Source organism: Aulonocara stuartgranti, assembly GCF_965226115.1.
Source record: "Aulonocara stuartgranti genome assembly, chromosome: 11".
In the NCBI taxonomy this organism is placed as follows: domain Eukaryota; kingdom Metazoa; phylum Chordata; class Actinopteri; order Cichliformes; family Cichlidae; genus Aulonocara; species Aulonocara stuartgranti.
This window is the reverse complement of record NC_138947.1, coordinates 10,372,813-10,393,829: the sequence shown is the minus strand read 5'-3', so window position 1 is coordinate 10,393,829 and position 21,017 is coordinate 10,372,813. Positions and strand designations below refer to the sequence as shown.

The window sequence follows — 21,017 nt, the reverse complement described above, 5'->3', positions numbered from 1 at the left end:
TACGGTCTCTCAATCACACCACCACACAGTACTGACCCACACATATGGTTCTTACACACACACTGGACTTTCTGGACTTTGGTTTTGCACAACACTGGTCACTATATTCTTCATTTCCGGTTAATACTTGTACAGCTGCTGTTATTGTGTATATATTTATTTATATTTAGATTTCTTCATACATTCTTATATAGTTCTATATTGTGTATTGTGTATTTTGTTGTACAGTTATTTTATTTTCAACTTTAATTTATATATTTATCTTTATCTTATTCTTCCCAGTTAAATTTACCCTTCATTCTAATTTGTGTTGTACAGTTATTTCATTTTTAACCTTAATTTATATTTTATTCCTTCCTAGTTAAATTTACCCTTTTTAATTTTTCATATTTATTTCCTATCTTATTCATAGCCTTTTCCTTTTTTGTTTTCTTTAGGTCACGAGCAGTTGTCCAAGCATTTCACTACATATCGTACTGTGTATGACTGTGTACGTGACAAATAAAATTTGAATTTGAATTTGAATTTGATGTTCCTGTTCCTACATGATAACACTTGTAATTACAGTGTTTAACACAATTACAAAGCAAATTTTGATTCTGCCATTAGAGAATTCAATCAAACTGCTGAGGATTAGAGTGGTCAGATTATTTAATACCTAAGTATAAAACTTTAAAAAGAATTGATGGCTTGTTACAGACTTATATTGGCTTATAGTTCGTTAAAAAAAAGGAAAAGCCTCTACTATGGCAGGACAATGGTTAGGACCACTGCCTCACAGCTAGAAGTTTCTAGTTTTGAATCCAGACTGGGGCCTTTCTTGTGGAATTTGCATGTTTTTCTCGTGTCTGTGTGAGCTCTCTCTGGGTGCTCTGGCTTCTTTACAGTCCAAAGACATTCATGTTATTTTAATTGTGATTCTAAATTGGCAGTAAGAATGAACGACTGTCTGTCTCTCTGAGTCAGCCCTGCAAGAGAACTGGATCTCACTCTATGACAGTCGGGATGAGCTCCATCTCAACCGCAATTGTGAAATGAATAAGTAGTGAAAATGGATGTATGGAGTAAAAAATATTATAGAAAGCTTGATTTAAAATATTGTAGAAAACTTTTAAGATAGTCAAAAAACGTATTGTCAAGCAGCCAGGTAGTTTTTGTTTGTGGGAGACAAGATGCTAACCTTTTGCATCACAGCAACATCCCATTATTGACAAGCTGAAAAGAATAAAAATAAATATTTCCATATATTTCCATTAGATTAATTTTTAATAGGATTTTTTTTAGGTTTTTTAAAATATATTACACAGTATATTCTCCAATATTACAAGTGAAATTTTCACCAATATTAATGTCTCACTAATCATTTCATTTTTCTATATGAAAACATTACAGATAGTGTGACTAATAATAGTAAAATAAGTTGGATAGAGCTAAAAAACACATAGAGCTATATCTGAGGATGCAGGGTTATTATAGGTCTACAAGCCAGTAAAAGTAAAGTGAGCCTACCAGAAGTTCATTGATTTATAGAATGATATAAGCAGTTGTGTACAGCCTCACTGCGACTCTTTAGTGGGTCTGCATGATAATGTTTAAAAAAATCCTCAAACACAAAAGGCTAAATGAAGAGGTGACTAACATCTATTGAATATTTCAGTATGGGTGGGTGAATCCCACAGTTGTTCTGTAATGACAAATTAGCATAACACTTCAGTGAGACAGATGTCTTATGACCTTTACTGGCTGTCCTGGTTTTCTTACTCACAGACTAGTCTTGTCTAGGGATGGGTATCGTTTAGGTTTTATCCGATACCGGTGCCAAACCGATACTTTTGAAACGGTGCCGGTGCTTAAACGGTGCTGAACCGGTGCTTAAATAATGGAGAACACAAACTTTGTCCAAAAACCTCTCATGTTTAGCTATTTTTTTGTAAAAAGATAACAATGTTAGCCTTTTCTGCAGCTATGGGGCATATATGGTATCACTCTTGGCTGGAAGCAGTGCTTAAACAATGGAAAAAACAAACTTTGTCCAAACATCTCTCATGTTTAGCTGTTTTCCACTTTTTCTTTGATCATTTTAGCCTTTTTGGCCAGGGTGAAGGGAGTATCTGCCATCAAACAAGAAGACAGCCGTGCTAGTTCACCTTACATGCATTAATATAATAACGTGGTGAGCCTACTCAACAAATTACACACGAACAACATTAAGCTACTCACGCAGAGAAGAACGGCTGCTGCTGCTAACATCATCCGTCATCATTTCTGCTACACTGGCAGGGCTAGGGGCCAGGACTCTACTCTTTGGGTTCTTGGGGGATGTTGCTAACTCCGGGTCCGATAACAGGCACCACCCCGCAGTAGATGTGCTCGGTGTGAGATCTCGCAGCAAGCTATCAAATAAGGTGCATTTCTCTGCTTTAAAAAAAAACGCTATGCGTCGCCAGGTGTTTCATCAGATTCGAGGTGTTACCTCCTTTGCACAGTATCATCTTAAAGCACTTGTTGCAGGCTGCTGAGTTTGCATCTTTTGCTGTGAAGTACAGCCAGACTTTTGACTGCTTGGCCTTGGGCATTTTTAATCTGTAGATCTGCTCTAAAAGAACGTACATACCTGGGCCCGCCTACTACGCTTGCAAAGGTAAAGTGATTGGCTAGAATCCAAAGTGCATGACATCTCAGAAAGAAAAAAAAAGCCCTGAAATAAAGCACCGAAATGTGCGCTGCTTTTCGGTCTGGTTACTTTATGTCAGAACCGGATACCGGTACCCATCCCTAGTCTTCTCTTACTGTGATATGGGGGTGTTTTTGCCCATTATAGGATGGTGACATAGAGTGCAGAACAGAAAGGAAAGAAAAATACATAGGGGGATGGCATAGTTTAGCCTGCAGCCAGCAATTTCTTTTCATCATTTATGAATCTGAGTAACTGCTTAGGCTACGAAATGCCAAAAAATATGAAAAATGTTTTATCGTCTACTTGATTTTTGTAACGCAGCGAACACACACGATGAGCTAAAAGTAATTAATAAAAGCTTGGAAAAGTTTGGACTCGTATCAGCTGCATAACACACAAAGATGCTCAAAGGCAAGCACATTCATATCACAATTAATCGTGTGATTAATAACACAAAATAATCATAAATGTCAGCAAGTGCTTGATAAAGCACACCTCCCAAGCTGTTGAGACGTAAGCCTTTCAAAGCCCTTGTGCACTGTTATGAAGCCCATTCTCTCTCTCTCTTTTTTTTTAATTTAAGGCGTACCAGAGAATTGTCAACAAATCTTTGGTCAGCAGTAGGTTTCAAATTAAGTTATACATGGTTTAATGTCCCTCTAAGCTGCACTAACCACATTGACAGAAGCTGAAAGCCCTTTATTGTAACTCATCTGCAGTTCAAGTTGCAGATGTTCCTCTGTCCTTTCACTAAATCCAGTCTGCCAATGAGGATGACATGCATAGCAGGCTTTTAGGCATCATTAGGATGTGACTCACCAGAATAAAAGACTCATGGGTAAACCCCCACAGAGCAGCTTTGTTAGGAAATAGAGTCGTGCTTGCAAAAATGATAGCACTTAAGCTCATATTAGCTGCTGATCCATCACAGTAATTCAGATGTAACAGGGTGGGGAAAGACTCCCTCATCTCAGAAGTGAACTTTAGAGTGAGATTCATTTCACAAGAGGCGAGACGCTGCTGGAGTTCAGTAAATACCAGCAGGAAGAGCGTGCTTAAAATTGCTGAAGTGGGAATCACAACCCCAGGTTATTAACGTAAATATCTAACAAGCCAATCATACGACAGCATCTCACTGCATTTAGGCTTGCAGACATGATCAAGATGACCCTCTGAGTTTCAAACTGAGCGTCAGAAAGAGGAAGAAAATGGCAGTTTAATTGCCTTTGAATGTGACATCATTGTGGCTGGTCTGAGTAATTCACAACCTGCTGATTCACTGAGATTTTTCCACATAACTATCTCTAGGTGTTACAGAGAACGGTCTGAAAAAATATCAGTCAGCAGCAGTTCTCTAAGAGAAAGTGCCTTGATGATGTCACTGATGATGTCACTTCCAAAGACCACAGTAGGTGTGACTTGTTCACTCTAAGAACAGGAAACCGAGGCTATAATTCACATGGACTTACCAGAATTGGACAGCAGAAGACAAGTCTTTAATTTTATTCAATAAAACCAATGACCTCTCATTCATCATGGGCTGAATCTAAACTGATCCTTTTCTTGTGAGAGTGGCTGGATCACAAAAAATGAACTTATTAGAAGAAAGTCAATGTTGATTTAGAACTGGTTCAAGGGTAAACATCACTCTTCTCTCTTGTCTTTTTTGGCTCTCAAACAACCAGCCTAAAGGTTATAAACTGCCTCTGCAAACACAACACACCCAACATGATGTTGCAGTAGCTACTTTATCCTTGCAGTCTCACCAGCTTTTTTTCCGGGAGCTTATCCCTCTCAGTTAAAAGCACTCTGAAAACAATACAAAATCTGGCAATAACTAGACACTTATTTATCTTTCTTCTAATTTTGTCCCTCTGACGATATAACTACAGGCATACATCAAAATGTATTTCTATTATTCCCTTTTATGTATTTTCCTTAGAAAGATAGACCTTTATCTGATAGCTGACAAAGGAGGCACACTCATTTGTTGCATCTGAAACTTACCACCTTAATAACAGTAATCATATTACAGCTGCACACTGCCCCACTGGGATGATGCCACTTAGGCTTTATTTTTTATTGAAACACAAATGAACAATGAGAGGAAATGAGAAACTGACATAAATGAAGCAAAAGTACTTTTACATCTACATTTTTCTTTGATTTGAATGATGTAATGTATCGCAGATTTAAAAAGAAAAAAGCCTATAAAATCAATATACAGATTTAGTATAAAATTTTAAATTAACAGGATGCTGACCCCTATTTTAGTCTTTCTGCTGAGAAAATAACCTGTTGCTGGCTTTAGTGTCATAGTTATGAAGCATATAAATAGTAATAATTATACAGATCAGTTATATTGATAGGAATATTGACATTATTTCACAGATACCAATGCCATTATTGATTTTTCTTATAGGTCCTGTTCTGTATAGATTCCTTTATAGATTCATGAATAATTTTCTCTTTGGAACAAAAGAGGCCATCACTGGTTAACAGAAGCAATGCACAGTCTCAACACTATATAAAAGAGTAAAGAAGGCTAGCATGTGACTCATGAACAGACGCTTCACTTCTTTGAGTTTGGTGACAAGTGCAAAACATATCATTGATGAAACAAAGTCATAAGCTGGAAGGCAGGATTCAAAAGAATCAAATGAACCAAAAGAATTTGGTTCTGATTAACAACTGGAAACTGTTCTTGATTGTCATCACAGTCTACCACTGAACGGAATAATCACACTTGCTAAAATTTCTGCTATTAACTTAAAATTCAAGGCATTAATATTCAAGCATTCCTTTAACCGTTGATGCTTATTTTTCAGAGAGATCAGCCCACTAGTACCCTTGTTTACTTCACTGAATGAATCTCACTTCATGAGGTAGAGAACTCTCTTTATTCTCCAATCTGTGGTTTCTCACACATTTGAGTCTGCAATATTCATGAAATGATAACACATCATAAAGCTGTGCTTTCATAAGGAACTGCAGAAGAGAAAAAGCAAATAATTCAAATCTGAAAGACTATTTCAGAGATCGTGATGTTGAAAACTGCTTAGAGGTGCAGGCTGGGTTCTTCAATGGGATGCAATCAGAACAGAAGAGCAGAAGTGACAGCTCCTATCTCAGTTTCCTGTTCAAGTTGGAAGAATTATTTAGTGAGAGCATGAACAATTGCACAGAAAACAGAATATGAAATTTTAAAGTTTCTCTTATACACGTTACTGGTGTATCGCCCAATGGTGCAGGCATTAAGGTTGCACCACTGGGCACCATTAAATCACCATTAAATCCTTGCATGTCACTTTGCGTAGACTTTCTATCTTTAGATGTGTTAGTGTGAGCAAAAGTTGACGTAACTGATGTGAAAGGGAATAGACACATACAGAGATTCCTTCTTTTGCGGCTTTGACCTTCTTATTCCCTGTCCTAATTCTAAAATCTTCTTCAAAAATTCTAATTCTAATCTCACTACTTTGATCTTCTTAGTTACTGCTGCTTTGCCAAAGTAATTTAAATTTCTTGAATTTTCTTAATTACTTTTACATCTTACTCTGTAACATCAGTGGCCACAGATGTCACAGCAAAAGAGCAGGCAGTCTGCTTGTTAGGTCTGATGTAATTAGCGATTTCAGGTCTAAATATGTCTTTAGTTGAAAATGGTACAGATTCTTTCAGAGCAAACAAAGTGAGCAGTGCAGTGTTTGCCCAGATGCTACGGTCAAACAGCATTAAGGCATTAATGAAGAAGAGGATTTCAAATGCTGAACAGATTTAAGCTAGCTAGCATGTTTAAGTCTAAAGCTAAGATATCATGACTTAATTATGTCTAAAAATGATAATAACAATTTCTGCACTGTTCTGTCTTTGGTTGAAATCTAAGATGAAAACTTAGATACCAGCAAGGTTTTGAAGGGATAGGAAGTTAAACTAATTGATATTATGATCTTAAGTGAGAGTCAGTGAAGAGACAACAAGGGTAAACTGGAGCCAACAGTATTTTAAGTGTACATTATTATGACTTTTTAAACACTTAGTTTAAAAATGTGCTGCACAGGAATAGTGCTAATGGCTGGAGACGTATGAGGAAACACGACTATTCATAATAAGGGACACAGCAATGCAGCTTTTTAAAAGATGAGAGTTTGAGCATAGATCTATGCTTGAGCCAGCATCGGATCACTGATAGGTCATCACTATCTGAACTGTAGCATGATGAAGATGATGATGCCTAGCAACAGGGCTACTCTGTTGCTTAGCAATGCAGAATAGAACCCCAAAATGAGACCAGCCCTCATTCAAATGACCTCAAACTCACTTGGGTCCCCAGCTCTGCTGCTCATTTGGCCAGGTCTCTTTTGAAAAAAAAAAGAAAAGAAAATTAAAATCAATAAAACTTTAAAATTGATAAATAAAGTATTATAAATACTCGGTCAACTTGGTTAACTCGGTCAATCATTAGATGAATGATTGTCAAGAACACGCTCAATTCCTCAGTTTATCAGTAAGAGGAAAGACTGTGACGTTTAGGTTCAGTAATTAATCACCTTACTTATGTGATCTATCTCTTCCCAAGAAACTTAATCAGTGTAAATGTGAAAAGGGTGAAAGCAGTCCTTCTTCTTAAATTGTCTGCAGATCAAGGGCTCTACAGAACTTTATATTTGTTTTATTTATTCATATATTACTTGATTATTCTCAGTATCCCAGGTTATCATGGGAGCACCCAACAAGCCATCAGCATTGTGGACTGACACAGAAAGAACACTAGTTCATCCCAATATAATGATATTATTCATTCTCACAGCTCTTGACCCTCCAACATGGCAATGTTTGCCAGCCCACGTCTCCCTGTGTGTGAGGCACACCCTTTCCTGAAAGAGGCGCGCATACAGTCACGCCTGCTCCTGATCTGCTTTAAGGAGTTGTGGTGAAAGGTTGCCAAGGCCACAGGGAGCTGCTCCAAAAAAAGGGATCACGGTGCTGAGCTTAAAGTGCCTCTCCACTATCTGCAGTATTACATTTTCAGGAGTATGAAGCAGAAGTGTGAAGCTGTCACTGCTCATCACCCTAAGAGGAAAGCTTTGTAGAGCTATTTTCATGCTAGAAACACAGCCACCTTTCTCATTCATGCCTAAAACTGCCTGACACGTCACAGGCTCTGTGTCACACTCTCAAAACTACTACACCGCATCCTGTTAATCAGCTATAACCTCGGTGCACCACCTACGCTCCAACATCCCCGTAAATCCCTCACTGTCTCTTTCTCTTGTCAGCTCTGAGGGTGACAGAGGTCCTTTCCTTTGTTGTACTCTCAGTGTAAGGGAGCCAGACAGCCTCATAACTCAGCACCAGCCTATTAGAATGCAGAATAGCTGCAGCTTGGTTCAACACTTGCTGATAAGAGAGGGGAAAAACATAGATTGGCTGGATTTCCGGGCCCAGAGAGCTCTTTATGATGTATCATGTAGCAACTTGCTTGTCAGGTGATGCAGCTGTTGCTTCCCCAATTAAAGATAACAGTAGTTATGACTCTCATGGGGACGAAAAACAGGTTTAATAAAGAGAAATCACATTTCGTTGCCCTGTACCTGTGCATGTGCAATGACAATAAAGTTGAATTCTAATTCTAATTCTAATTCTAAAAAGCTAAATGAACATCTGCACTGCCACAAGCCACCTCTTAGACATTGGAGTGACGATATATTTAGACATGGCATCGTCTTCCTTTACCTTCCATTTATGAACAGAAAAAGAAGTGTCTGACTGAGAGGAGTTACCACATTTTGAGAGATTTACTTCATGCACGAACTACATCAGGACAGCACAGATGAGTCCCTCCCTGATTTTGTAGCATATAAACTGTCACAGCACCAGAGGATGACTCAAACTGTGGCATCCCTGAAGTGACAAAAGAATGAGGAGCCAACACAAAGCAGCGCTGAGTTTTCTTCTCTGACAAGCTCGTGCTTTGTGGTTACTCTGCAGTCATCCTCTGAAAGACATCAGTTGCAGTCAGTACTGCTAAAGTTGCGGAGAGATCAGATCTCACCTACAGGTTTTTGAAAATTCAGCCATCGTCTTTTGACCTAATTTAGTGCCCAAATAAAGTTTTTTTCCTCATATGATGTTGCTAATAGACACCTTAATATATTTCTTGCTTGATATTGCACACCAAATCTAAAAAGTTCACTTGACTAAAAAATGTGAACAGACTGCCAATTTCAGTACCGAATTAATTCAACCACTATCATATTTTGAAATCTGTCACATCACGCCAACAAGAATTCGAGTCACTCAAAACAGGACTGTGAGGCAGTACTTAGCCACAAAGCACAGCATACAGCTGTGAACATGTTTAGCTGGTTATATTTACATCAGACAAGGACGCTACATGATGGGAGCTCTGATGAAGCTGGAACATCACTGCATGTCCAGGTCATAAGACTGAAAAGTCCAAGGATCAAAGAATCCAAAATCAAAGAGTCGGATTCATCATTGTTTATGAAGATGGTTGATGAGAACCATCTCTGAAAGTTTATGGACTGACACGATATATATGGAGTGTTATGTTACTTATTTAAAATTCACAATATCCTGGTTTTTCAACCAGTGAGGACAAAGCAACGAGAACTACAAATTAACAGAACCTTCATCTACAGCTGTGAAAATAAGCAGGGATAGATTCTTATGCACCAGCTCACCACTTTATTAGGTACATCTGTTCAACTGCAACTACTCAGATCACATGGCAGCAACTCTGTGTAATTAGGCATGTTGATACAAAGACAAGACCTGAAGTTCAAAATGAGGAAGAAAGGTGATTTAAGTGACTTTAAATGGGGAGTGGTCTCAGAACAGAGCACTACCACCAAATATGCACACTAACCAGCCACTTTATTGGGTACATCTGTTGCAGCACTCGTTGACCATCACATGGGAGCACATTTATGTGTGTAGATTTGGGGAAAAAGTGATTTAAGTGACTTTGAATGGTTGTTGATGGCATAAAGGCTCATAGAGAATCATGCAAAAAAGAAAAACTACCCAGTGAGCGATAGTTATCTGTGTAAAAATGCTTTGATGATGCAGGAGATCAGTGAAGAATGTTACAACAAAGGTATGAAGAAGACGATCTCTAAATGCACACCATGTTCAGCCCTGAAGCAGACAGGCTACACAGCATAGGAATACCACAATGAGCTGCCAAGAACAGGAAACTAGGACTAGAATTTGCATCTCCTCAGCAATTAAAACTTATCAGACCAGGCAACACTGGAAAAAAAACATTGCCTGGTCTGATGAGTCTAGATTTCCCTGTGAGAATTCGAATGGTAGGGTCAGAATTTGGTGTAAACATCATAAAAGCAGGGGTGAATCCTGCCTTGTCACAAAGCTCAGATCATCTAAAACAGATTTTTTGAACATGATGATGAGTTCACTGTACTCAGATGGCCTTCACCCACAAATCTGAAGCAATTGTGTGATGCTATCATGTCAATATGAATCCAAATCTCTAAAGAACGTTTTCAGGGGATTGTTGAACCAATGCCATGAGAATTAAGGCAGCTCAGGGGCCCAACCCTGTACTAGAAGGGTGTACCTAATAAAGTGGCAAGTGACTGTATAAAATGACACTGTCATGCTTTATTATGTCGGTATTTGTTGATATGATTTGAACTTGAAAAGCAGAAGTAACTGTTCTGTTACATAAAAACTGTCATTCTTAAAGACAGTATCGGATCAGTTTTAAATGCCACAGAAAGACCGCTATTATAGACGGGCGATTGTGGCTCAAGAGTTCGCCTTGTAATCGGAAGGTTGCCGGTTCGAGCCCCGGCTTGGACAGTCTCGGTCGTTGTGTCCTTGGGCAAGACACTTCACCCGTAGCCTACTGGTGGTGGTCAGAGGGTCCGGTGGCGCCAGTATCCGGCAGCCTTTCCTCTGTCAGTGCGCCCCAGGGTGGCTGTGGCTACAATGTAGCTTGCCATCACCAGTGTGTGAATGGGTGGATGACTGGATATGTAAAGTGCTTTGGGGTCCTTAGGGACTAGTAAAGCGCTATATAAATACAGGCCATTTACCATATGCAGGAGTTTGGAAAAAAACATGTTTTTTCCCCCTCACTGTGCTTTATTGGTTTTTATCAATAAGTATCAACTAGTGCCGCCCTCGTTAAAATTTCATGCAGATATCTGGCAGTCTGTGAGGGAGTTACGAAACCAGCCTCTGAGCTTCTTTCAGTCTCTCCAATGCCTGGAGGAGGCTGAAGACAAGAGTAGCAAGCTGCTATTAAAAAACTATATTACAAATTTGGACAAAAAGTAGATGGACAAATTGCATAACAGCGGGAGTGATGATCTTATCCATCTATCCTGCTATCAAATTCAGGGTTGTGTTGGGGAGCTGGAGGCTATCTCAGCTGTCATAAGGCAAGAGGAAAAGTCATCAGCCTGTTGCAGGGTTTTATTATTTAGAAACGTCTGTGAAGGTTCTCAGTCATCCAGGTCATCGTAGTCAAAGGAGCTTGTAAAGAAAAGCGTCTGGACTTCTTCAAGTTGCTTGAAGACGTTTCACCTCTCATCCGAGAAACTTCTTTCAGTTCTATTATTTAGAACCCCCCCCCCCCCCCCCAAAAAAAAACAAACAAACAAAAACAAAACAAAAACCCTTAAGTTGAATTTGAAAACTACAGAAACTACAGCTCAAAGGAGGAGCTTCTCTTGTGCCGGCCCAAAACCACATGTATATTTTTAGATATGAAACCACATGAATTATTTATGTAGACCTACAGGCCCTGCAAAAATAGCAAAAACACCTGCCACATACTCACAACAGCTGCTTTGTTGACACTTTTTTTTGCATTGTTCACCTGCCAGTTAGCGGCTATTACAAATAAGTTTGGGGTTTTTTGTAACGTACACCCTGAAGCCACAACTACTTCACACAGGTCACTGTATGAGCCAGTGTGCGAAAATGATAGCTCTATACATCCTCTGCTGTCTGAATTCTGTTGATCATTGCAAGGAAATTATTGACTGGTAAATATCAATGTGCTGGCCTGACCATCGGTGCTGTGCAATTTTCTGCAATATGATGTTACACTATAAACAACACAACAGCAGGTGACCTAAAAAACTGGAAACAGCCCATGCAATATAAAGACTCAGCACCAAAATGAACGAATTCTGTAGAATCTGACAGATTATAGGCCCATTCAAACATTCAGTGAAATTACTGTGAGCTGGAGGTCACCTTATGAAATGCAGTGCTTTACTGCTAATACTAGCTATACCCATGAAATTAAATTAAGCACCACACCTATTATTTAGGATTTTCAAAATAAATATTCTACTGTACAAAATGTCCAGTTAAATAAAATAAAATAAATTTAGAAAATCCTCCTTAACCACGTTTTCTTTTTGAAACTCTGCGATTATATGTGTTTTCCCCCAGACAAAGCAATTTTATTTTATTTCTCGCTGTTGCATTCCACAGATTCTATTGATTCTTCTCTCTCACAGTCTCTTTGTGTTTGACTGCAATCACTGTCTTGGCCGTGATAGGAGCAAAAAACCTCAGGAGCTGCAGGAAAGACAGATGGGCCACCAAACAAACCATAGTCCCCAGTGAGCACAGCTGTGACAGAAAAATGAGAAGTAGTTTATACAGTGAAACTTACCAAGCCCTCAAGAATTTAGTGTCACAACAATCAACATTGCCAATCTCTAAGAAAAAAATAAAAATAAAACTCAATGTTCCACTGAATAACCTTGACTTTCTCCTTAACTGTGTACAAATCTGTGGCAGCATGCACACTATCTACCTCCTTTGCTCCACCTCATGCCAGCGTGCATTTATGCTGAAATTCTGAGTGGCCTTCCCCATACATGTTTGAACAAACACAGTTCAAGCAACACTTGAAAAGCCTCCTCTGTTGCACTGTTTACACAGGACTCTAGAAAACTGAGCGACCTTGTGTTAGCTGTAAAATTACTCTGTATATGAGCCACATAGATCTCTGACAAAACAGCTTTGAGTCACATTTTTTTTCACTGTGAAGTTGTGCCATAAGTCACTCTTATTTAGCTGGATTTATGAATCCTGCTCGGGTGCACTGATAACTACCATAAATATTGAATATTACATGTGAAACAAAGCAAAATCCTCCATAATCCTGTTTGCTTTGACCACTATCTGTTAAGCAGGAGATGCTGAGCTCCAGCCATGATTGAATCTGAAAATGGATATCACACACACCTACATCCACTCAGCATGAGAGATACACACAGTCATAAAGGCACATTATTCACAGTCCTGGCTTATGACTTGTCGCCTGTGAAGCTAATGAGTTCTACTGCATATTAGGTTTATCATAGAAACAACAGACCATCTTTTATAACTTGTAGAAGACTCAAGAGTCTGGAGACCAAAGTGATCTATTGTTGTTCATATTGTCTCATGTCCAGACCTTTAAATAAACAAATAAATAAATATATAAATACCAGTTGCTTGTTAAACTATAGGACATAAATTTAAGGTCAAGCGCTTTTACATTTATCCAGTTTATCGATGGGTTGTTAAACTTTGATGACTCTGCTGAAGTGTTTCGAAGAACATTACAACTAAAGATTCACATGCACCTGATTTGTTCGGCTGAAAGATCATAATCAATCAAATAACTTCCAGAGGGTTTGAGATTCATCATTGCATAAGAGAAAATTACAAGGCCAAAGAGTTTTTCTTGGACGAGAGAGAGAGAAACAAAACACACTCACCTTGAGCTACAGATGGACACGATCGGTGAACAGATGTTTAACTACAGGAAAGGCCACAGCCGGAGAAGAGATAGTCAATTTAGAGCCCCAACCAAACAGCCTGGCTACTCTACTATGACAAGTACACACATGCACCATCCAGCCGCGCTGAAAAGCATCAGTCTCTCCACCGCTGTACGGAGGAGGGAGATGAGAGGCGACTGACTGAGGCCAACTCCAATTAAACTGCAAAGCAAAGCTGGGCGTCAAGTTAAAGGGGCGGCGTTTCTATCACTGACATGTTTCCGTGACGCATAGACGTGTAGAGGAGGTCCCCAAAGCGCAAGGACACAGTGTAGAAGTCTTCATATTTTACATGCAGTCCTGTTAATTAATGCGTTATAGTGGATCTTAGAGGATAAATATCTTATTTGACTTATTTTATTTTATTTTATTTGACTATTCACATTAGTAAATATCACAAAAATGGTTAAATAACTGTTATTAGAAGCGATAAATGAAGTTCAAACGACAAAAGTTAGCATATACCGCCGCCTACTGGATACACTGCTGAATCACATCTGTGCTGTTAAACAGTCAAAGCGTCTGCAAACAGATTAAAATGCAAACATACAACAGTTGAGTAAATAGGTACGTTTTTCTATACATTTAAGTCATTTCACGTGATTTAAGTATAGACTTATTGCATAATTATGACAGCAGACAGAAACAGAACTCAACAAAAGCCATATAATTTTTATTTCCATCCCGTCGACAAACTGATATTGTCTCCATTATTAAACAGCAAACTGTGCATGTCTACTTTGCTTTGTGAGCCATTATTCTTTTTCAGTGAAAGTCTGAATGAGACGCTGTTGTATCAGTGAAGGCTGCAGGCTTGCACCTCAAGGACATACTGTCATAAAAAAAATCATTTCACACAAGTCAGCCTGACTGCAACAGATTTTGTGCAAAAGAGCCTTTTTTTTCCTTTCACAGTGGCACGCTGGAAGGTTACTGCGGCACCTATAATACACAGAGTTGGATTCCATAACACAGGCAGCACAATGCTCTGTTCTGCACTCTGTGTTACATTTGCTGGAAAAATCAGCCTCGTATTTTTCTCTCTCTCTCTCTGTAAAATTGGAAAGGTTACAGGGAAGACTAAAGTATTCATCTGTGCAGCATTATGAATCTGGTACAGCTGAATTGCTTCTGTGTGCACTGTGCAGGCTGGCTGAACTCACTGAAGTGAGCTTTGAAGGCTGTTGCTTTTATTTTACTTGATACAATTAGCCACAGCTTGTAAGAGACCAGTACTGTAAAATAAATCCTGAGCTCTAATGCAAATGAAATGTGGGAAAGTAAAGAGCAAATTAACAATGCTTCCGACATGGATGAAACACTTACTGTGCTCGCAGTAATATGTTTATTCTAATTAGCTTCAGTCTGAAAGAAAAACAAATTGCATTCTTATACAATTACAGAGAAACTTTAAATGTGACTATAGTCATATGAGGGATTGCACAAAATAGGCTGTATTCCTTATGGTCAGTCCATGAAAGTCCATTTTTAGTTGTGCCAAGAAGTCTTTAATGTGGGTGTTATGTAACAATAACCTATATTGAAACCTGTGATAAATTGCTCTATAGGTGCAATAATGCTTCTGAAAAACTGTCCACTGCATCTTTGGTTATGAAAAGTCACACTTAAGTAATGTTAAATACATGCAGTCATTTAAATTTTAATACTAAGTTACTTTCAGGATTCAGGTTATTAGAACTGCTATTGCTTTACTGAGATATTACAATTATGTTTATAAGGCCATATGGGAGCTGCAGTGGTTAGTACTGTTGCCTCACAGCACAAAGGCCCTGGGTTTCAATCCACCAGCTGGACAGGGCCTTCCTGTGTGGAGTTTGTATGCTCTCCCCGTCCTCAGGCTTCCTCCCACAGTCCAAAAACGTGTATGTGGTTAGGTTAATTGGCTGTAGGTGTAAATGTGAGAGTGGTAAACTGTCCAGGGTGTACCATGCCATTTCTCCTCTGACAGCTGGGAACAACTCCATCCATCCTTGCAATTCTGAATTGGGTAAGTGGGAAAAATGGCTGGATGGAAGGTCATCCATGGATGTAGTAGCAGTTAATCCCATAGAAGTTGTGTTTTTTCCCACAGACTACGTTGTCTCTAAGGTTCACAGCGGCATGAGTGATGGAGCTGTTGAACTTGCGATGAGCCTCTGACTTGCTGAATGAATGTTGAAGGTCTAATAGGGTCAGGGCTGCACCTGATTTACCCACAGTCCCAATGGAAGAACTGCCTGGCAGGACAGGAGAGCGTGGCATGATGCACGGATTAGAGTTGCCATGTAGCCGCTCTCTGTCCTCTGCTCCTGGTAACAATTTGGGATGTGATTCCCTGCCCGTCTGGTCTTTGTCTTCAAGTAGTGGACTACAGCTGGGTATATTTCTTCCAACTTTAAAAAGTTTTTTGTCATTTAGCACATCCTTTACACAGATGCTTTCCTCTCTGTTGACTTCTATCCCTCCTTGGGGATGTAGGCGGTTGGACAGGTCCCAGAGTTGCTCTGTGTTTGTGATCTGGGCAGCGTTAGCCTCTTGGTTGCTCTGTGACGGGGATCCTTGCATGACATTGTCAAACTGGACTTTGCAGTTTTCCCTCTTTCTGCCCTTATGCGCAGAGCATTTGCACTGAGCTTGCTGCTTGCGTAAGACCTCCTGGGACAGCTCAGTCTGCTGTGCCTTTGTGGAGTTAGTGCTGCACTTTGATTGAGTATGACCCATTTGGTTCAGATCTGGTGCCTCATTACGCATAGCTGTGATCTCTTGTGGTTGGTTCACAGCAGGCGAGGCAGTGCTTTGGTTTAGAGTTGGAGATGTATTTTGGAGTTCAGCAGCAGTGGGACTGCAGCTGCTCCTCCTGACATTGCTCCCCAGTCTTTTTCTACATCCTTGCCTTGCTTTAGAAGGAACAAACACAGGATGCGACCTTTCTTGCTGCAGGGAAAATAATTAGACTTATTAGTGTTCTGGTCTGTTAATGCTACCGTATAATAAATGCAATGGCTTTTACCAGGTTTGACGTGTGTGAATTAATCCCAGCAAAGTTAGTCATTTTTTCCTTGAAATCATCTGTCATAAAAGGATTTGCTGGCCCTGATCCTTAAAACAAGATTTCACATTAATGTCAGATTTTGGATTACTGCACAAAATACAATAACAACTGATTGATCATCAGTAAGTGTGAGAACCTCTGCGAGTCCTGTCAGTTTGCTGGTCTGGAGCATTCAGGTGTGTGTTTCTCAGTGAGAAAAGACATCAACAATGATCTCAGAGAAACAGAAAGATTGAACAAGTATGAAAGCCTCATCTCTCTAAAAAGAACACATCAAACCAACTGTTGGGTCCAGTGGTGGAAGGCTGCTGATTTGGACCTCAACCTAATTGAAATGCTGTGGCATGACATTAAGATAGCTGTGTATAAACGAAATTTCAAAAATCTCAGATTAACTGATGCAACATTGTAAAGAAGACTTGGCCAAGATTCCTCTACAATGATGCGAGAGATAAAATCATAAAGAAATGATTACTTCAAGGTACTGTTGCTAAAAGGTGCTTGACCAGATACTGAACCACAGGGTGTACTTAGTTTTTCCCCTCATTGCTTCTGCATTTTGGCTTTTTTTTTGGTTAAATATATAACAGCACGGTGTAATATTTCATGTGCTGTATGTGAATAATTTAGAACCTGCTAAATACAAGATACAAAGATTTTTCATCAATTCAATTCAATTCAATTTTATTTATATAGCGCCAAATCACAACAGTTACCTCAAGGTGCTTTTTATTGCACAGTAGATCGTACAATAATAGATACAGAGAAAAACCCAACAATCATATGACCCCCTATGAGCAAGCACTTAGGCGACAGTGGGAAGGAAAAACTCCCTTTTAACAGGAAGAAACCTCCGGCAGAACCAGGGGCAGGGAGGGGCGGGGCCATCTGCTGCGGGGTGGGGTGAGAGAAAGAAGACAGGATAAAAGACATGCTGTGGAAGAGAGACAGAGGTTAATAACAGATATGATTCAATGCAGAGAGGTCTGTTAACACATAGTGAGTGAGAAAGGTGACTGGAAAGGAAAAACTCAATGCATCATGGGAATCCCCCGGCAGCCTACGTCTCTTGCAGAGTAACTAAGGGAGGATTCAGGGTCACCTGGTCCAGCCCTAACTATATGCTTTAGCAAAAAGGAAAGTTTTAAGCCTAATCTTAAAAGTAGAGATAGTGTCTGTCTCCCGAATCCAAACTGGAAGCTGGTTCCACAGAAGAGGGGCCTGAAAACTGAAGGCTCTCCCTCCCATTCTACTTTTAAATACTCGAGGAACAACAAGTAGGTCTGCAGAGCGAGAGCGAAGTGCTCTAATAGGGTGATATGGTACTACAAGGTCATTAAGATATGTCCTGATAGATAAAACTGATGAACTGAATACTTTTGATACTTTCTGTTTAACAAGGATTTATTTTTCAGTATTTTCACTTCTTACCTGTGTAGTGCATTTGGTAGGAAGTGACCCAAAGGGTCTTCTCCATGTTTTTCAGGATGTTGCTTGTCCTCTCCGATAGCGTCAAATCCCAGTCTCGAAGTTTCAGGTTGGGCAGCACCATCTTTGGGGGAGTGGGGTAGAAAACCTGGCTCTCTCCCTTCGCTGGTTTTGCATGCTGGTGGAAGGAGGAAGACACTTTATGCTTCGATTAACGTCAGTGAAACTGTGAAGTCACTGATATTTCATCACTCACATCAAAAAAGCCATGTTCTCCTGTCCACATAACAGCCTTCTTCCTTGTTTTCAGTGGTGTTTCTAAGCTCTCAAGTCTATATGGAGCACCTAGGTGTGAAAAAAGAAGCATCTTAAAGACCTAACCATTCTACCACTCCCTTTTATCAGAATATCACACCTTTAGTTTTGCTTAGCAGAGTGATATCAGGTGCACTATTTGGGATACTGAGGTTGAGGAAAGATTGAGACGCAGCTCTGACTCCTGTATGTGGGTCATCTGGTGAGTGGAAGGATGGGAACATTGCAAAACGAGAGATGTGCGATGAATAGGGATGCTCTTTTGGGATGGCAATCTTTATCATTTTCTCCCTATGAAAGGCACAAAGACAAGAAAGGGTCGAACTATGTGCAAAAACAAATCAGTTTATCATTATGGAAAGAGTACTCACGCTATATTTATGTCCGTTGGTTTTGGTATTCTGGTAAAAAAAACCCACAAAAAACCCCCACCATCACTGTTATTATGTATCACCACAAACACAGGAAGAGGAAGTTTTTGATTATAATATTTATATAAAATCAGCAGCTACTTACAGTTGGTCATTAAGTCGAACATGACTTTTGTTTCTGCCATCACTGCTGTTACAGCGTTGATTGGTGATACTCCTGTGAAGGTGAAATAATTATATAATTATACTACATTTGATATATTACATTATAAATTCTAAGACTGTCTCATAATGAAGCCAGCATCACACTCACCCAGGTATGGTTCCTCCATAACCGCAGGGATAATGTCTATTTAAATCAGCCCTGAATCCACTGGTGAGTGAAGGCTCCATGTGGCTGCTGAAGACCTGACTCATAATCAGTGAATGTGAAGGAAGGATAAAGCCCTAAAAACCCCCACTAGTATAGAAGGACAAAGAGGCGATGTTTGTAATTGCACACAAGTTTAGCTTGAGAAACAGTACTTAACAAATTTATTAGACCATCTGTCATAAAAGCAAGAAAACACACATATTTTAGAAAAAAATACAACATAATTTTTTTATACAAAAAATTATGTTGTTACTTATTAGGAAAATCTAATGTTTCACTTCTCTGGATAGTCAGAAAGCATAGACAAGACAATTTAGCAAAGAACCTATTATTTAATTGCATCTTTAGGCACTTTATTGCTAGTAGCTATCATTTGTTTCTATGTCTTTAGATGAATCTATGAAAAATGCCAGCAGTAACACTAAGGGATTCCCCCCCCCCCCCCCCCCCCAAAAAAAAAAAAAAAAAATCTACATCAGATGAACAGGATCTGCAAGTTATGTCCTTTCGGTTGATCTGTTTACTGAAGAAGGCTGAGGTACGGCAAATTCTACAATAACTCCCCTGAAAAAGTGGCAACAGGTCTTATGGAGTGATAATTTCCAGCCATCTGCAAACCATGGGACAAAAAGTAGCTAACATCCAAAGAAAGGCTTTGAATCTCAAAGAAGCCTGGACAGCTACTTAAAGAAATAAAAATATCATTGGATCTATTTCCCATTTTCATAGAAAAACATTAAGTGAGGGGCGGCCTAAGACTTTTGTGCAGTATTTTATATATACAGCGACTAATCTTCTAGAGTATACTTGCTGTTTAATCATTAATTAATATAAATTACTATTTTCGTAATATTAACTTACCTGGACAGTGGTATAAAGGAAGTCCAGAGAAGTTCCGAGTATCTGTCTGTGATAAACACACAAATGTCTTGTTTCAAATAAAGGTGAACATTTTAAAGCCTTTTTTTTGACTGAACAGGAGGATCTCCTCTTTGCTTTTGACCAAAGAGGTGGGTTTGAATTCCTGGGACAGGCAGAGTGACAGTGTTACAAACAATAGGGTCAGAGTGAGCGACACCCAATCCAGCCCACTGTGTGTAGTACTGATGTCACTTAAAAGCAACTGTAAAACTAACCTAACTAAACACTGACTACTCTAAGACCAGTGCGATATAATTTTTACAGTTCTTTAAGCGTTATTGTTCAAAAATCAAGTCTCGGCTGATTTACTAATATTACTTACAATCACTGCTGAGAACGCCCATCATCCAGTCATCCAGTGTGGATCTGATAATATTACGCGTTCACAGCTCAGTGAATGGGTGCAAAGAAAATGAAGCTGGCTCTGACTAGCACACACCGACACCAGATACAAGCTGTGCGACTGGTGTTGGGTTGCAGGAGTCGTATTTCATTCCTGCGCAACACAAGGACTGAAATAGATCCAGATGATGTGCATTAGTGAATGCCCCCAAACTGTCCATCAAATGTAAGTGTTGGCATGCCAAAAAGTAACACGTGTGGGGCGTCGTTTGTAAAGTGAAACATGCTGAAATTAACAGCAACATTTTTCCACATTTAGCTCAAAACCTTACAAAAACATGATTTTTCCCGAGTCATTTTTTACAACATTTAGTAAAATGTTTGTAACTTTTCATATTTAAAACACAATTTTAAAAGTTAAATCTAAATGTTATATTTAAATCTAAATGTTAAATCTAAATGTTACAGGAAACCAAATATTTAGTTTCCTGTTTTCACTTTCCATGTTTCACTTTACAAACTGCGCCTCATAGTTTCTTGTATTTTTTTTTAAAATTAATTTATTTATTTTTTAAGTTTTATTGAGTGATAGTGCTTTGGAGAAAACCTCTAAAGTTCTTTCAAAATTTTTCTTTGGACATTAGCTGCTTTTTCACTTACTTTTAGTCCAGTCCTTGTACCTAATTGTTTTCAG

At 39.1% G+C, this 21,017-nt stretch overlaps 2 protein-coding genes across 4 annotated transcripts in view; both read right to left on the bottom strand.

Moving 5' to 3' along the window:
* The window catches only part of osbpl3b (oxysterol binding protein-like 3b), a 37,864-nt gene extending 24,134 nt beyond the window's left edge, over window positions 1-13,730 (bottom strand). Inside the window, exon 1 of one of the 3 annotated variants that reach the window (XM_082550625.1) lies at window positions 13,459-13,730. The gene's annotated coding sequence lies outside the window, so the exon portion shown is untranslated. The remainder of the gene's footprint in view (window positions 1-13,458) is intronic. The other 2 variants (XM_082550624.1, XM_082550626.1) reach the window with 2 other exon arrangements.
* Window positions 13,731-14,258: 528 nt separating this feature from the next.
* Window positions 14,259-20,383, bottom strand: spmip4 (sperm microtubule inner protein 4). The gene is made up of 10 exons (XM_082551871.1): window positions 20,304-20,383; window positions 19,922-19,967; window positions 19,001-19,147; window positions 18,833-18,904; window positions 18,688-18,717; window positions 18,417-18,607; window positions 18,258-18,346; window positions 18,005-18,179; window positions 16,532-16,620; window positions 14,259-16,455 (listed from the first exon to the last, which is right to left on the bottom strand). Exons 3-10 carry the CDS (start codon window positions 19,102-19,104, stop codon window positions 15,559-15,561), a joined length of 1,647 nt encoding a protein of 548 aa, XP_082407997.1. The 5' UTR covers window positions 19,105-19,147; window positions 19,922-19,967; window positions 20,304-20,383; the 3' UTR covers window positions 14,259-15,558.
* Between the last annotated feature and the right edge of the window lie 634 nt (window positions 20,384-21,017).

Excerpts from the sequence above, each read along its gene's own strand:
- spmip4 (XM_082551871.1), bottom strand. The coding sequence starts at position 19,104 with ATGAGTCAGGTCTTCAGCAGCCACATGGAGCCTTCACTCACCAGTGGA. Across the intron at positions 18,905-19,000 it reads TATGGAGGAACCATACCTGG|GAGTATCACCAATCAACGCT; the intron begins GTGAGTGTGATG and ends TCACCTTCACAG. Across the intron at positions 18,608-18,687 it reads CCAACGGACATAAATATAGC|GGAGAAAATGATAAAGATTG; the intron begins GTGAGTACTCTT and ends TGCCTTTCATAG.